At 46.1% G+C, this 17,591-nt stretch overlaps 2 protein-coding genes across 2 annotated transcripts; both read right to left on the reverse strand.

Moving 5' to 3' along the window:
* Positions 1-1,605: 1,605 nt before the first annotated feature.
* LOC107386158 (chromaffin granule amine transporter) lies at positions 1,606-14,158 on the reverse strand. The gene is made up of 16 exons (XM_015960372.3): positions 14,041-14,158; positions 13,276-13,544; positions 10,406-10,527; positions 10,276-10,334; positions 10,119-10,202; positions 7,601-7,693; positions 6,733-6,822; positions 6,577-6,620; positions 6,116-6,176; positions 5,954-6,049; positions 4,953-5,031; positions 4,235-4,286; positions 4,008-4,071; positions 3,801-3,920; positions 3,586-3,719; positions 1,606-1,854 (listed from the first exon to the last, which is right to left on the reverse strand). The coding sequence occupies exons 1-16, from the start codon at positions 14,135-14,137 to the stop codon at positions 1,747-1,749; spliced, it is 1,572 nt and encodes a 523-aa protein (XP_015815858.1). The 5' UTR covers positions 14,138-14,158; the 3' UTR covers positions 1,606-1,746.
* Positions 14,159-14,359: 201 nt separating this feature from the next.
* Positions 14,360-16,416, reverse strand: LOC139072040 (paternally-expressed gene 3 protein-like). Its single transcript, XM_070555227.1, has 4 exons — positions 16,411-16,416; positions 16,128-16,325; positions 14,862-16,069; positions 14,360-14,781 (listed from the first exon to the last, which is right to left on the reverse strand). Exons 1-4 carry the CDS (start codon positions 16,414-16,416, stop codon positions 14,418-14,420), a joined length of 1,776 nt encoding a protein of 591 aa, XP_070411328.1. The 3' UTR covers positions 14,360-14,417.
* Between the last annotated feature and the right edge of the window lie 1,175 nt (positions 16,417-17,591).

The raw sequence follows: 17,591 nt of genomic DNA on the forward strand, positions 1-17,591 counted from the left end.
ACGCGGGCAAAAGAAGTCCAATGTCCAAATGATCCAACAACTGTAACTAAGCTAAATAGCTCCAACATTGCCTTTGTGTGTTCAGGGGCATGTCCAGGGGGTGGCCCGGGGTAGCACGTGCCACCTTTGGAATCAGATTGGCCACCCCACCGAATTTCCTTTAAATAGACTTGTCCACAAAAAGCTTGGGGTAAAAAAGAATGGTGCCACCCATGCACAAAGAAGTGCACTACTTGGGCCACCCCATTTTAAAAGATCTAGCTACACCACTGTGTGTGTTTACCTGAAATCTTGTTATTTTTTCTTCTTCCTTTTCTCTGCGTGCTGCTGTAGCAAGTGGCTTCACTGTGGGATTAATAAAGTCTGTTCTATTTTATAAAAATAATAATGGTGCCGAAGCCGGTCCAACTGGGTCAGAACAGTCCTTCAGACTGGAGCTGCTGGTCTCTAAACACGTTTCTGGAACTGAACTCAGACGTTTCCTCTGTCAGCAAGTCCCAGGGCAGCTGTGGCTGCGATGTAGCTCATCACCACCAGTGAGCGAATAACTGGCGTGTTGTAAAGCACCTTGGGGGGTTGTAGAACCAAAGACAGGCTATTTATGTGTTTTCTGTGCATCGTTTCATCTCACTATGTGTGGAAACTCTCTCCATAATGCTCCGGATTCAGCTCTGGTTTGTTCCGGTTCTGCAGAGTGGAGACGACCCGACCCGTGACGCCCAACTCGGTCCATCAGCAGCGGATCTGAGACTCAGAAAATAAAGAGTTTTAAGAACCTAAAAGTAAAAACGGAGAGCAGCTGCTCCAGATGTTGAGTCAAGAGTGACATCAGAGGGATGTGTGTGTTTGTGGTGATATTAGCCGCAGATTAAAGCCGCTACACACGTTTAAATGATTTCTAACCTCTTATTGACTCAGCAGCACAAATCCAGATCCAACGGCTGAAGCGTTTCCTGCTCAGGTCCACAAACAAAACCACATCAGAGCTCAGACACAAAGGACCTCCACACCTTTGATGGTCCTGCAGAGCGTTTCTTCGGATTTCAAAGCAGCTAGTAGGAAACGCTTGCAGTTTGAAGCTGCTGTGATCTGCTGTCAGAGGAAATTATTAACACACACACACACACACACACACTTCCATCTTTTTGTGGCACCACAGGCGGTTTCCTGTGGAGGGCGCTCCAGGGAGAAGTCTACATAAAAGCCACCAAATGGGCAGAGTTAGGGCCACTAAAAGGCAGTGTCCACATGAAAGGGAAAAAATGTGTGTGTGTGTGTGTGTGTGTGTGTGCGCGTCAGCTGAATGTCGATTGGTTGTAAATGTTAAACGTTTTGTTGACAGATGACAGGTTTAACTGTATTTGAAGACTAAAATAATGCTTAATATTAACCAGCTGATTAATAAAACACACCTGAAGACTTTCATTGGTTTAGACTTTACTTGATTAGATGATGACATCATCACATTTTACCACCAACCCATCAGCAGCTTCTTTGAATTCATTCATTTTTATTTTGGTTCACAATCAGAAACTCACCAAAGTGTATGTTAGACAAGAGATTTAGTGAAGACACAACACACACACACACACACACACACACACACACACACACACACACACACACGGCTTTGCAACCTAACTATCAGGGATGTTTGAAAAGAGTCGGTAGCAGCCGTGCAGACAGGACAGGAAGTGTAACCATAAAAGTAAAATGAAGACGATGTCAGGAGGCGGAGCTTTTGTGTCACTCGTCAGTTTCTTCTTCACTGCAGTCGTTCAGAGTCAACTCACATCTGTCTTGGTGTGTGTTGTAGTTCTTCCTGTGCATCACACACTCCTGGTCAATGATGGCCTGCAAAGCGCACACACACACGCACACACACACACACACACACACACACACACACACACACACACACACACACACTCTTTACACACCAGCTTTTTCCAGCAGTAGCTGGTTGACTATCCTGTCTCCAGAGGAACCAGGCCATTGGAGGCGGTGACGGCAGGAAGCGTGTTTCAACCTTCCAGCCAAACCAACCAAACAGCAGATCATTTCAATCCAAAGTGCATCCCAGTTGCTAGCTCCATCCAACCTAGCTAAAAACCTGAAGGGTTGTGATCGAAGACTGGATATCCCCCCAAGGCGCTTTACAACACAATCAGTCATTCACGCGCTGGTGGTGATGAGCGACGATGTAGCCACAACTGCCCGGGGCGCACTGACGGAGGCGAGGCTGCCGAGCACAGGCGCCACCGGTCCCTCAGACCGCCACCAGCAGGCAAAGGGGATTACGTGTCTTGCCCAAGGACACAACAGCAGTAACAGACTGAGCAGGGTTCGAACCTGCAACCTTATGATTACGGGGTGAGCACTTAAACTCTGTGCCACCGTCACATGGGACAGCAGTAGCTCAGGAGGTTGAGCGGGTTGTCCGGTAATCGGAAGGTTGCAGGTTCGATCCCGGCTCCGACCAGAGAATTCTGCTGTTGTGTCCTTGGGCAAGACACTTAACCCACCTTTGCCTGCTGGTGGCGGTCGGAGGGACCGGTGGCGCCTGTGCTCGGCAGCCTCGCCTCCGTCAGTGCGCCCCCGGGCAGCTGTGGCTACATCGTAGCTCACCGTCACCAGGGCATTAATGACTGATCGTGTTGTAAGGCGCCTTGGGGGGTCGTAGAACCCAAAGAAGGCGCTACTCAAATACAGGCCATTTACCATCGTCACATTTAACATATGAAAACAACAAAGTCAGCGCCAGCAGTGACCGTTCAGAACACCGCGGTGCGTCTGGTCCCACCCCTGGCCTCGTGAGTCAGATCTAGTCCACTGGTGTTAGTCTGACTGGAACGCCTTCCAGCTACTTGAATCCTTTTGCAACTGTCGTTCCTCCGCTATCTAAGGATGGTCAACTAGCCGTGCCGTCACCACGCTCAAAACAATCCAGACTCTTTTCCGCCATTGTTCCATGAAGGTAGAATGCAATTCTGATTTATCAGACCAGCTCTCGACCAGTAAACCCTATTTTACTCAGTCCCCTCTGACAGAACCTGGCTGGAGTCCTTCCCTCTAGTTAGTTTATTATTCAGCATAATAATAATAACAATTATTATTATTATGCTGTAGATGATAACTGATCTGCTTCACAGGGAACCTAAATACATGGAAACATTAATTATTTGTGTGGTATCAGTTGAAGTAGGCTGTGATTGTCTATTGTGACCATGGACGTAATTTTGGGGGGGACAGGGGGGACATGTCCCCCCCACTTTTTCCAAAGTCAAGTTTTGACCCCTGCACTTTTTACCATCCAAAAACAACATTACGCTATATTAAATAGACACTGGTTGAGCTCTAGGACCACGCGGAAAACAACCGTTTGTGTTGAAGCCTGTTTCCCATCAGAGCATACTGTAAAGATACACCCCCCCCACACACACACACACACACTTCTAAAGTGAAAATTACGTCCAAGATTGTGACTTAGATGAAGATCAGATGACATTTTATGACCGATTTGTGCAGAAATCTAGTATTCCAAAGGGTTCCCCTGCTTTTTCTTGTATCTGTATCTGTATTTACCATTTTCTCCTCTCGGACAGCTGGGCTACGTAAAAGGAAGCAGAGCGGAGCGTACAGGATGTTGATTACTCCAATGAACACCATGAGGCAGGGGAAACCCACGGCCTGGACCAGAGAACCCCCTATGGATGGTCCTGAGACACCAACATCAACAAAACCAACATTCAAATTAAACGATTTAAATGAGGTCCTCGTTTTCCATCAGAGTGCGTTACCTATGGCGAAGCCCATGCACAGCGCCACATCAGCGATGGCGTAGACACTGCCATAGACAGAGGCGTGGCGAATGTCAACCAGGTAACCCATGATGGCCATCATGGAGGAGTCCACCATTCCTGATGGACCAGAAAACAAGATCATCGTGGTCCCTCACAGGAAACTAGATGAATTAAATCAGAGTCAGAGCAGATGTTAAAGGTCACCAATAGCGAAGCCAAGACCTCCATTTGGTCCGATCAGACCATGGATGCTGGTGGCAAGAGGGACCTAGAATACACACACACACACACACGCACGCACACGCGCACACACACACACACACACACACACACACGTGTTTGAACTCAAATTCATCTCCTACATCCTATAGATGAAATAGATGATGGATAAGACGCTGAACAGCTGGCGAACAGCTGGATGTGTCACTCACACACAGCAGACTGATGCCAATGATGAACATCCCCAACATGGAGCAGAGCCACCTGCAGACACAGACATCCTTCAGTCTCCTGCTGCTAGCAGAAACCAGCATGGTCAGCTCTGAACAGGAGTCCTCTTTCCAGAAGAGTTCGTCGATGTCTTTAACAGCTGAACTGATTCCCAGCAATCTGCTTCTCCGTGAATCCAAAACCTGCCTTCAGATACGACTCCAGATAACACTGGAACCTGTTTGAGCAGCACTGTGGTGCTGACTAAAATTAAAAGCTACAATTACTGCTTAACGTTCATTAACACTGTAATCCATCTGTGCTTTCATTTATCTGATGGCTTAAAATGTGTTTTTAATGGAAAAGAGCAGATTTGAGTTTTGTCTCCTTTGAAAGAAAATATTTATTTTATTCTCTAAATATGGTGCTGACAGGAAGCCGGTGGATGGGAGAATAAAACGGATCCAAGTAAAGGTCCCTGAGGAACTCCACATGTGAGGACATAAACCAGTCTAGTGCTGTACCCACAATGCAACAGTGCTCCTGCTGGCAAATGAGGATATTGAGGTCAGCTCTGTCAAAGGCAGCAGGACTAGAATTCAGTAGAAAACTGATTGTTCATGTTGTTTGACAGAAAAGACACCGTTGTCTACTTTTGCTGTCAGAGGGAAGGTCTGATCCAGGTGAGAAACGGGTCTAATAGATTATCGATCCACTCACCGTCCCATTTTATTGGCTAAAACTCCAAACAGGTTCGTTCCAATCAGGTACGAAACGCTAGCTGGGAGGAAGGCCATACCTGCAACACACACACAGAGAGAGAGAGAGAGAGAGAGAGAGAGAGAGAGAGAGAGAGAGAGAGAGAGAGAGAGGTTTAGTAGGCTAGGCTAGATTATCCAGAGTTATCTCTGTAGTTATGCTGCTATAGGCTTAGGCTGCTGGAGGACACACTGACCACTTTTCACACTCTACTGCTTTCTTCTACAATCTGCTCTTTAACTGTATTATTTCCTGCTATTTCAGCTGTTAACTTTATTTTTCCTCTAAGTGTTTTTCTCCCCAGAAGAAGCTACAATGATGTTCTGCTGAGCTGTGGTGGCCTCATGGAGGGGGCCATCGTCTAGCACACTGCTGCTAACCACTTAAACATTCTCCCTCTCCTGATAATAACTTTTTGCTTTCCTTGACATTGGATGTGCTACTACTAGTTTACCCGTTTAATTATAGATCCACTAGGATAAATACAATAGAGTTTATCTCTCGCCAAATACAATATTTACTAAGAAATCACAATGTAACCTGTGTGTGTGTGTGTGTGTGCGTGCGTGCGTGCGTGCGTGTGTGTGTGTTCTGTCTTCTCGATCCCCAGTGAGTCATGGAGGATGGCTGCTTATACTGAGCCAGGATTCTCTGGAGGTTTCTTCCTGTTAAAAGGGAGTTTTCCTCTCCACTGTCGCTATATGCTTGCTTAGTACGAGGATTGCTGTATAGTCACTGACACTAGTCAGTGACTTGATGCAATTTGCTGGGTTCCTTATATAGGAAACATTATTTCTGATTGGCTTAACGAACTGACCTGAATTGGAATGTTTATTATGTGAAGTGCCTTGAGACGACTCTTGTCGTGATTTTTTATAAATAAAATTGAATTGAATTGAATTTAGTCGTTTGGTTATCAGACTGGATCAGCTGTTCTAGGTCAGAATGATTCTGGGTCATACCGAGTTGCCACTTCGGGGAGCACATGGTCTGCATCATCCAGATGGGCAGTGTTGGCTCCAGGATGGCCACGCCCATGTTAGCGAAGCAGAGCGATCCTGAAGAGAGACCCTGATCAGTAGCTTAACCTGCCTCCACATGTGGGAGAAGATAAAGCTGCTTACCGGCACTGACGAGGATGTATGGATCTTTTAATAGAGTCATTAGAGGCGGTCCCTCCACACTCTGAAATAAATACATGATACTGGTCACTCTGGGCCAGAACGGCAGGAATGAACTCAGAACTGGAATAAAATACTAAAATGGAACAAACTGATTTCATGGAGCAGAAACCAAATTTTATTTAAATGTCTATCTAAGGCCACTAGTGGTCAGAAGTCACAGGATGAATCAGTTGTTTACTGGTGAAAGGGTAAATAGATCCAACAGCTGATGTTGTCAAAACAGCGTTAAACTGGACAAGAAGCTGTTCAAACAGGCATAGATCAGGAGCTCTAAACTAGATCAGTATGCTGGATTGGAAAATAAGTTCTAGACTGGATCAGAATCAGGACTAGATCTGGTTCCACGGGGTTTGATGTGATCCAAGGATCCAGAATAGGAACCGTTCTCCAGGTGGACTCACCCCAGGAGAGATCTTCGAAGGCTGCAGGATGCACAACTGCAACGCTGAAACACATAGAATCACCAACATCATTGATTGGTTCAGCTCCATACCCATCTGCAGGGGGCGGAGCTTGTTTCAACAATTAACGGTCTGAGCCAACAAGCCACCTCTCACCTCCATCAAACACAGCCAGGAAGGCCAGGATCAGGAAGGGGGCACTCTTCCCCACAAAGTCATACATGACACTGCCAAACGGAGCTCCAACTGAAACACACACACGCACGCACACACACACACACACACACACACACACACACACACACACACACACGTAAATCATTTATTTTGTTTGTTTCAGCCTAAAGTTGATCCACCTAATTTAGTCATTTACACATGAAAGGTAATATGTTTAAATGTTTAACCAGCTTGTAAGCAACGGTGGTGCAGAGGTTAAGTGTCTACTTCATTATCAGAGGGCTGCAGGTTTGAGCCCTGTCTGTCACAGCCATTGTGTCCTTGGGCAAGACACTTAATCAGCCATGTCTGCTGGTGGTGGTTGGCGACAGCCTTTTACAGCCTGGCTTCCACCAGTGTGCCCCTGGGCAGCATCGGCTACATTGTAGCTCATCACCACCTGTGTGCCATTTATCATTTGTAAAGATTCGTGAGGTTTATGTGAAGTTAGAGTTAGTACCATCTGACTCCAAACCTGTCGAGTCATTAGGACCTCTGGTTCATTTGTTTCTATTTAAATTAGAAGAAAAAAAACTTACAAAAAATCATAAATAGAGCTTTCAAAGTGAGAGGAGAACCAAAATATAAAGGGAGATCTCCAATGATCTTATATACTAATACAGGACCACATGGATCTGAACATAGTCCACATGACTGCACCGTGGATTGGACTCAGAACTCAGATATCAGAAACTAAAAACGTTGGATGAATGTGTTGTATGTCACTCTACTGCGTTCTGACACAAACACAACCAATGATTCTGGTTGTGAGACACAAAAGGACAAGCAGGAGTGTGTTTGTTCTTACTCAGAACTCCCATTGCCAGTCCTCCCAGTGCAATGCCCATAGCCACACCTCTCTCTTCATCATCTGTGTACACACTGGCCAACATGCCAAGACCTAAACACATAAAGACACTGTAACTGTAAAATAGCGTTAATATATCTGCAGTCGGGGTTGCATGACTTAATTTTTTTAAAGTCGACAGTCAAGTAATGAAAATCGAGTCGACTTCGACTAGTCGTTGATGACGTCATACACCTGAAGCGGCACGGGGGGGGGGGGGGGGGGGGGGTCGGTAGGTTCGCTGGAGTTTTTGACAATTAAAATTGCACCCACAGTTTCTAAGTTAACAAATCTCTTTTAACAACGGTAGTTTCTGCTTCAGCCCTCTCTCCCCTCCCCCTGCGCAGCAGCCGCAAACTCCTGCCTGCAGCCTCTCGGAGTTCCTGCTGCTCTAAACATTAAAATAATTATTTCATTTTCTGTTCCTCACTTCTGATTACCTTCAATGGTGTCTGTTTGTTGCAACCAGGCACAAAAACTTGTTTTTATTTGACTATTTTTCTGTCCTGTCTGTTTATTATCTTCCTGCATCTCCTCTCAATCCTAAAGAAAAACTGCTACCTGGGTTCATATATATTCACCTCATGAGTTACCTTTGAACTGCAGTTCTAAAAGATCTACCGACCACAAAAACAGCGGAGTGCCGCTGTTCGTCAGCCGACTACAACGGAACCGTTTTTGCTGCGGAGTTCGTGCTGGAGTGGAGCGGAGATAGTGGAATTTGGGGGGGTGCGTCACCGGAGGACAAAACAGGTGATGCGCCTCACTCCGCAGCAGCAAAACGCATCAGGCACAAATAACAGACAGAAAACATGAAAGGAAATGAGCCGACATGAACGATCGCGTGTTTAATTTGTTTTGAGGTGGTGGCAGTGCTCAGGACGCAGATGTCTGGAGCATGTCAACGATCAGAGCTTTGCATGCGCAAACTGGTTAAGATTAGGATGGGGGTGAGGGGAAGGTAAAATTGCAAGAGGGAAAAGGTCACAGTTTGGTTAAATGTCCGTTTTACCACCGTTGTCAGTACAGACGCTCTGGCACAGCGCGTCGCCTCCGCCTCCCGACGTGCAGGGGCTCATCACCTGCTGTCTTTTCCGAGGACTGCATTTGTCAGTCATTATCACGTGACAGCGACTAGTCGATGACAGCCATAAAAAGTCACTACAGAGCCGTGAAGTCGACTAGTCGACTAGTTCATACAACCCCTAATCTGCAGTACATCGTAGCACATCTGTAACACACCTGTAACACATCTATAACATACCTGTAACATATCTGTAACACACCTGTAACATATCTGTAATATGTCTGTAACACACCTGTAACATATCTGTAACACACCTGTAACATATTTGTAACACACCTGTAACATATATGTAATATGTCTGTAACATCCATGTAACATAACTGTAACACACCTGTAACATGTCTGTAACATCCATGTAACATAACTGTAAGACACCTGTAACATATCTTTAACACACCTGTAATGTGTCTGTAACATGTCTGTATCATCCATCTAACATCCATCTAACATATCTGTAACACACCTGTAACATATCTGTAACATATCTGTAACATGTCTGTATCATCCATCTAACATCCATGTAACATAACTGTAACACACCTGTAACATATCTGTAACATCCATCTAACATATCTGTAACAGATCTGTAACACACCTGTAACATATCTGTAACATATCTGTATCATCCATGTAACATAACTGTAACACACCTGTAACATATCTGTAATATGTCTGTAACATGTCTGTACCATCCATCTAACATCCATGTAACATAACTGTAACATGTCTGTATATCCATCTAACATCCATGTAACATAACTGTAACACACCTGTAACATATCTGTAACATCCATCTAACATATCTGTAACATATCTGTAACATATCTGTATCATCCATGTAACATAACTGTAACACACCTGTAACATATCTGTAATATGTCTGTAACATCCATCTAACATGTCTGTAACACATCTGTAACACACCTGTAACATATCTGTAACATATCTGTATCATCCATGTAACATAACTGTAACACACCTGTAACATATCTGTAACATCCATCTAACATATCTGTAACATGTCTGTAACATGTCTGTAACCCTTCTGTAAGCTAGTTGTAACATCCATGTAACATAACTGTAACACACCTATGTTTTTTTATTTTTATTTTAGTTAACTGCTTTTCATATCATCACATAGTTTTCCTTTTATATTAATTGACACAAAAATAATTTAATTTAACACGATCCACAACACAGCAGCTCAGCTTTTCCAGTTAAACATTCCAAAAACTTTAAGGTAAACAGCTTCTGATGCTGTGATAAGTTTGTTATTAAATTGAATTTTGAGATCAGTTTTTTTTCTGTTTCTCATGGGAGACTGTTGAAAAGCCCTCTGATGACAGGTTTTGTTGGTGTTTGCTGTCGCTTTTGACATGTTGGAGCACCGACCTGCTACGGAGGAGAAGGATGATCCGATTCCTTGAAGAGAGCGAGCGAAGAACAGCAGAGCGTAGCTTCCTGAGAAAGCAAACACTAACACAAACCCACACTGTCAGGGAATCTCCAGGAAATGCTGCTGTCAAAGTGTGTGTGTGTAACAACTCACTGATAGTTGACACAAACATGATGATAAAGCCTGCAAACATGGGGATGTGGTAGCCGATCCTATTCAGAAACAAGCACGAAGTTTTATTAATGAATGAATGAGTTAATGAGTTAATCAGCCAGAGACTCACCTGTTAGTGAGAGGGCCGACGAACGGGTTGATGAGCAGCTGGACCAGAGCTTTGGAGGCAAACAACAAACCAACTCGAACATTTTCCTCCTCCAAGAAAACACTGTCCTGCAGACAGGAGTCCTGAAGGGAAGGGGAGGAAACAAGGAAACACGCTGATCAGAGGAGAGGACATCAGTGAAGTAAACAAGGAAACACGCTGATCAGAGGAGAGGACATCAGTGAAGGAAACAAGGAAACACGCTGATCAGAGGAGAGGACAACAGTGAAGGAAACAAGGAAACACGCTGATCAGAGGAGAGGACATCAGTGAAGGAAACAAGGAAACACGCTGATCAGAGGAGAGGACATCAGTGAAGGAAACAAGGAAACACGCTGATCAGAGGAGAGGACATCAGTGAAGTAAACAAGGAAACACGCTGATCAGAGGAGAGGACATCAGTGAAGGAAACAAGGAAACACGCTGATCAGAGGAGAGGACATCAGTGAAGGAAACAAGGAAACACGCTGATCAGAGGAGAGGACATCAGTGAAGGAAACAAGGAAACATGCTGATCAGAGGAGAGGACAACAGTGAAGGAAACAAGGAAACACGCTGATCAGAGGAGAGGACATCAGTGAAGTAAACAAGGAAACACGCTGATCAGAGGAGAGGACATCAGTGAAGGAAACAAGGAAACACGCTGATCAGAGGAGAGGACATCAGTGAAGGAAACAAGGAAACACGCTGATCAGAGGAGAGGACATCAGTGAAGGAAACAAGGAAACATGCTGATCAGAGGAGAGGACAACAGTGAAGGAAACAAGGAAACACGCTGATCAGAGGAGAGGACATCAGTGAAATAAACAAGGAAACACGCTGATCAGAGGAGAGGACATCAGTGAAGGAAACAAGGAAACACGCTGATCAGAGGAGAGGACAACAGTGAAGGAAACAAGGAAACACGCTGATCAGAGGAGAGGACATCAGTGAAGGAAACAAGGAAACACGCTGATCAGAGGAGAGGACATCAGTGAAGGAAACAAGGAAACACGCTGATCAGAGGAGAGGACAACAGTGAAGGAAACAAGGAAACACGCTGATCAGAGGAGAGGACATCAGTGAAGGAAACAAGGAAACACGCTGATCAGAGGAGAGGACAACAGTGAAGGAAACAAGGAAACACGCTGATCAGAGGAGAGGACATCAGTGAAGTAAACAAGGAAACACGCTGATCAGAGGAGAGGACATCAGTGAAGGAAACAAGGAAACACGCTGATCAGAGGAGAGGACAACAGTGAAGGAAACAAGGAAACACGCTGATCAGAGGAGAGGACATCAGTGAAGGAAACAAGGAAACATGCTGATCAGAGGAGAGGACAACAGTGAAGGAAACAAGGAAACACGCTGATCAGAGGAGAGGACAACAGTGAAGGAAACAAGGAAACACGCTGATCAGAGGAGAGGACATCAGTGAAGTAAACAAGGAAACACGCTGATCAGAGGAGAGGACATCAGTGAAGGAAACAAGGAAAGACTGTAATCAGAGGAGAGGACATCAGTGAAGGAAACAAGGAAACACGCTGATCAGAGGAGAGGACATCAGTGAAGGAAACAAGGAAACACGCTGATCAGAGGAGAGGACAACAGTGAAGGAAACAAGGAAACACGCTGATCAGAGGAGAGGACATCAGTGAAGGAAACAAGGAAACACGCTGATCAGAGGAGAGGACATCAGTGAAGGAAACAAGGAAAACTGCTGATCAGAGGAGAGGACATCAGTGAAGGAAACGAGGAAACATGCCGATCAGAGGAGAGGACAACAGTGAAGGAAACAAGGAAACATGCTGATCAGAGGAGAGGACATCAGTGAAGTAAACAAGGAAACACGCTGATCAGAGGAGAGGACATCAGTGAAGGAAACAAGGAAACATGCTGATCAGAGGAGAGGACAACAGTGAAGGAAACAAGGAAACACGCTGATCAGAGGAGAGGACATCAGTGAAGGAAACAAGGAAACACGCTGATCAGAGGAGAGGACATCAGTGAAGTAAACAAGGAAACACGCTGATCAGAGGAGAGGACATCAGTGAAGGAAACAAGGAAAGACTGTAATCAGAGGAGAGGACATCAGTGAAGGAAACAAGGAAACACGCTGATCAGAGGAGAGGACATCAGTGAAGGAAACAAGGAAACACGCTGATCAGAGGAGAGGACAACAGTGAAGGAAACAAGGAAACACGCTGATCAGAGGAGAGGACATCAGTGAAGGAAACAAGGAAACACGCTGATCAGAGGAGAGGACATCAGTGAAGGAAACAAGGAAAGACTGTAATCAGAGGAGAGGACATCAGTGAAGGAAACAAGGAAACACGCTGATCAGAGGAGAGGACATCAGTGAAGGAAACAAGGAAACACGCTGATCAGAGGAGAGGACAACAGTGAAGGAAACAAGGAAACACGCTGATCAGAGGAGAGGACATCAGTGAAGGAAACAAGGAAACACGCTGATCAGAGGAGAGGACATCAGTGAAGAAAACAAGGAAACACTGTAATCAGAGGAGAGGACATCAGTGAAGGAAACAAGGAAACACGCTGATCAGAGGAGAGGACATCAGTGAAGGAAACAAGGAAACACGCTGATCAGAGGAGAGGACATCAGTGAAGGAAACAAGGAAACACGCTGATCAGAGGAGAGGACAACAGTGAAGGAAACAAGGAAACACGCTGATCAGAGGAGAGGACATCAGTGAAGGAAACAAGGAAACACGCTGATCAGAGGAGAGGACAACAGTGAAGGAAACAAGGAAACATGCTGATCAGAGGAGAGGACATCAGTGAAGGAAACAAGGAGAGGGAGCAAAGGATCAGTGATGTCATCATCCACCTACTGAACTGTTGCTGGTGTCGTTGGCCTGCCGAGGTTCTGTGGTGGGCCCGATCTGACCCACTGATCCAGTAAGGGTGTTTTGGATCCCCAGCAGGCTGAAGGTGGTATTATCAAACAGGGACACCAGTGGAGGTAGGTGTGGGTTCTGCTGTGGTTCTGAAGCCTGCATCAGTGTGCTGACACTGGGTGGAGGCAGTAGTGGAAGCTGGGTGGTTTGTGGACCCGGTTCAGGATGCTCCATGGCGTAGAGGAACGTCGGAACGATAGGAACTAAAGCAATATTGATTCATTATCCAGGTACCAGCAAGTGTTCGTTAAGACCCAACTAGACTTCCTGTTCTGGTTCTGAGGAGCTGAGGACTTTCTAGAACACAAGAGGAAAGTTCCTCCTCCTGCCTTTAAATCAGACCTGGACTCTGATTTCAGATCAGCCCAAAAAATGATTCTGAATCTATGAAAACGTAAAACTCAAACCCTTCAGAGTCGTTTTGGTTCCTGTGTGAACCTCGGGTCCTCTTTGATCCTGAAGGGCTGCAGATGTTTAATGTTCATGCTGAAAAGCAAAACGTCAAACGCACCCAGATGCAGAACCGAGCGGTTCATCTGAGAGGAAACGCGAGGAGACAAGCCCGAGCAGAGAGGTCCGATTTAAAGTTCAGGTCCAGAAGGTGAAGACTGTGTGTGTGTGTGTGTGTGTGTGTGTGTGTGTGTGTGTGTGTGTGTGTGTGTGTGTGTGTGTGTGTGTGTGTGTGTGTGTGTCACTCACCAACCACTGTCAGCAGCATGTTGTCGAGCAGCAGCGCGACACACACCACCACCAGGACGAGTCCGGGAGAACCTCGGCCCTGATGGAACCACACCATGTCTGCAGAACCAGAACCGGACCTGTCTCAAATCAGTAACATAAAAACTATCCAACACATGTTAACAGCTGCTTTTTGCCAGAACCTTGGTTCTTAGTCATGCCCCCACTTGACTGAAAAGGTGGGTTTGGACCAGAACCTGTCCTGGTACTTTAACAGCCTCAGAGGACATCTGGAACCTGCAGCATGTTCTCAGCATCATAAACACAGAACCGCCTCGTATCTCATCTGATCTTTAATAAAAGCCCAGAACAGCCTCCAGGTATTAGTCTGAATATTATTATTCCCCTTTTTGTCGTTCAGCAGGTTTATTCACCAACGCAAGCTGACCAGTCCTGACTGGTTCCTGACTAGTCCTGACTGGTTCATGTCTAGTCCTGGCTGGTTGCTGACTAGTCCTTGCTGGTTCCTGACTAGTCCTGACTGGTTCCTGACAAGTCCTGGCTGGTTCCTGACTAGTCCTGACTGAATGCTGACTAGTCCTGGCTGGTGCCTGACTAGTCCTGACTGGTTCCTGACTAGTCCTGACTGGTTCCTGACTAGTCCTGACTGGTTCATGACTAGTCCTGGCTGGTTGCTGACTAGTCCTGGCTGGTTCCTGACTAGTCCTGGCTGGTTGCTGACTAGTCCTGGCTGGTTCCTGACTAGTCCTGACTGGTTGCTGACAGTCCTGACTGGTTCCTGACAAGTCCTGGCTGGTTCCTGACAAGTCCTGGCTGGTTACTGACTAGTCCTGGCTGGTTCCTGACTAGTCCTGGCTGGTTGCTGACTAGTCCTGGCTGGTTCCTGACTAGTCCTGGCTGGTTCCTGACAAGTCCTGGCTGGTTCCTGACTAGTCCTGGCTGGTTCCTGACAAGTCCTGGCTGGTTCCTGACTAGTCCTGGCTAGTTCCTGACTAGTCCTGGCTGGTTGCTGACTAGTCCTGACTAGTTTCTGACTAGTCCTGGCTGGATGCTGACTAGTCCTGACTGGTTCCTGACAAGTCCTGGCTGGTTCCTGACTAGTCCTGACTGGATGCTGACTAGTCCTGGCTGGTGCCTGACTAGTCCTGACTGGTTCCCGACTAGTCCTGACTGGTTCCTGACTAGTCCTGACTGGATGCTGACTAGTCCTGGCTGGTGCCTGACTAGTCCTGACTGGTTCCCGACTAGTCCTGACTGGTTCCTGACTAGTCCTGACTGGATGCTGACTAGTCCTGGCTGGTGCCTGACTAGTCCTGACTGGATACTGTTTAATTGGTTCCTGACTTGTCCTGACTGGCTGCTGACTAGTCCTGGCTGGTGCCTGACTAGTCCTGGCTGGTTCCTGACTAGTCCTGGCTGGTTCCTGACAAGTCCTGGCTGGTTCCTGACTAGTCCTGGCTGGTTCCTGACAAGTCCTGGCTGGTTCCTGACTAGTCCTGGCTAGTTCCTGACTAGTCCTGGCTGGTTGCTGACTAGTCCTGACTAGTTTCTGACTAGTCCTGGCTGGATGCTGACTAGTCCTGACTGGTTCCTGACAAGTCCTGGCTGGTTCCTGACTAGTCCTGACTGGATGCTGACTAGTCCTGGCTGGTGCCTGACTAGTCCTGACTGGTTCCCGACTAGTCCTGACTGGTTCCTGACTAGTCCTGACTGGATGCTGACTAGTCCTGGCTGGTGCCTGACTAGTCCTGACTGGTTCCCGACTAGTCCTGACTGGTTCCTGACTAGTCCTGACTGGATGCTGACTAGTCCTGGCTGGTGCCTGACTAGTCCTGACTGGATACTGTTTAATTGGTTCCTGACTTGTCCTGACTGGCTGCTGACTAGTCCTGGCTGGTGCCTGACTAGTCCCGACTGGATGCTGACTAGTCCTGACCAGTCCTGACTGGCTGCTGACTAGTCCTGGCTGGTGCCTGACTAGTCCCGACTGGATGCTGACTAGTCCTGACCAGTCCTGACTGGCTGCTGACTAGTCCTGACTGGATACTGTTTAATTGGTTCCTGACTTGTCCTGACTGGATGCTGACTAGTCCCGACTGGATGCTGACTAGTCCTGACTGGATGCTGTTTAATCCTCGCTGGTTCCTGACTTGTCCTGACTGGATGCTGACTAGTCCCGACTGGATGCTGACTAGTCCTGACTGGATGCTGTTTAATCCTCGCTGGTTCCTGACTAGTCCTGACTGGCTGCTGACTAGTCCTGGCCGGTGCCTGACTAGTGCCGGCTGGATGGATATCGATTGTTTTAGATGCTTTAACCTGTTTCAGTAACAAAATCATCCCACCAGGACTCTCCTCCATCTCTCCCACTTCCATCTGTGTCCCCCCCCCCTCACCCCCCCCCATTTTGATGCCAAATTGGTCTTGATGTCATTATCCTCTGAATGTTTTGTTCACCGGAAAAACCTGAGGACTGTCAGTCAGAAACTAATGATGTTTAGTTCTTTCTTTCTTTCTTTCTTTCTTTCTTTCTTTCTTTCTTTCTTTCTTTCTATTATCTCTCTATCTATCTATCTATCTATCTATCTATCATCTATCTATCTATCTATCTATCTATCTATCTATCTATCTATCTATCATCTATCTATCTATCTATCTATCTATCTATCTATCTATCTATCTATCTATCTATCATCTATCTATCTATCTATCTATCTATCTATCTATCTATCTATCTATCTATCATCTATCTATCTATCTATCATCTATCTATCTATCTATCTATCTATCTATCTATCTATCTATCATCTATCTATCTATCTATCTATCTATCTATCTATCTATCTATCTATCTATCATCTTTCAGAACTATAACTGAATCACAAAACAACAGCTGGATGCAGAAAACTGAAAAAATTAAATGAAAACAACAAACTGAACAAAAGAAAATTTAGCTCAAATATTTAAATCCAAATGAAACAATCCAAAATATTCCTTGTAACACAACAGAGACATAAAAGAACAGGTGAGTCCTACCTGACGATGAGACGGTCTGGCTTGTCTCTGATCAGCTGTCGGAAGATGGCATATGAACACAGGCGGGGGGGGGGGGGGGGGGGGGGGTCCTCCTCTTAATCCGACTGATAAAAACAGACATTATGAGAACAGACTCTGACCGGTGTGTTTCTGTTTCTGAGTGTTTCAGGGTTCAGGTGTGTGTGTGTGTGTGTGTGTGTGTGTGTGTGTGTGTGTGTGTGTGTGGGTGTGTGTGTGTGTGTGTGTGTGTGTACCAGTAATTGTGTGTGTCTGCTCTCTTATTGAAGCCAGGAACATCCTGCAGATCTTTTATCACTCACACACATCTGGGCTGAACAGCAGGATGTTCATGTGTGTTCATCGCATGATGTCTCTCTCTCTCACACACACACACACACACACACACACACACACACACACACACACACACACACACACACACACACTCCATAAATGATATGAGCCCCAATTGTGCACACGTATACACACGTGTGTGTGTGTGTGTGTGTGTGTGT

Source organism: Nothobranchius furzeri, chromosome 10 (assembly GCF_043380555.1).
Source record: "Nothobranchius furzeri strain GRZ-AD chromosome 10, NfurGRZ-RIMD1, whole genome shotgun sequence".
Classification (NCBI taxonomy): domain Eukaryota; kingdom Metazoa; phylum Chordata; class Actinopteri; order Cyprinodontiformes; family Nothobranchiidae; genus Nothobranchius; species Nothobranchius furzeri.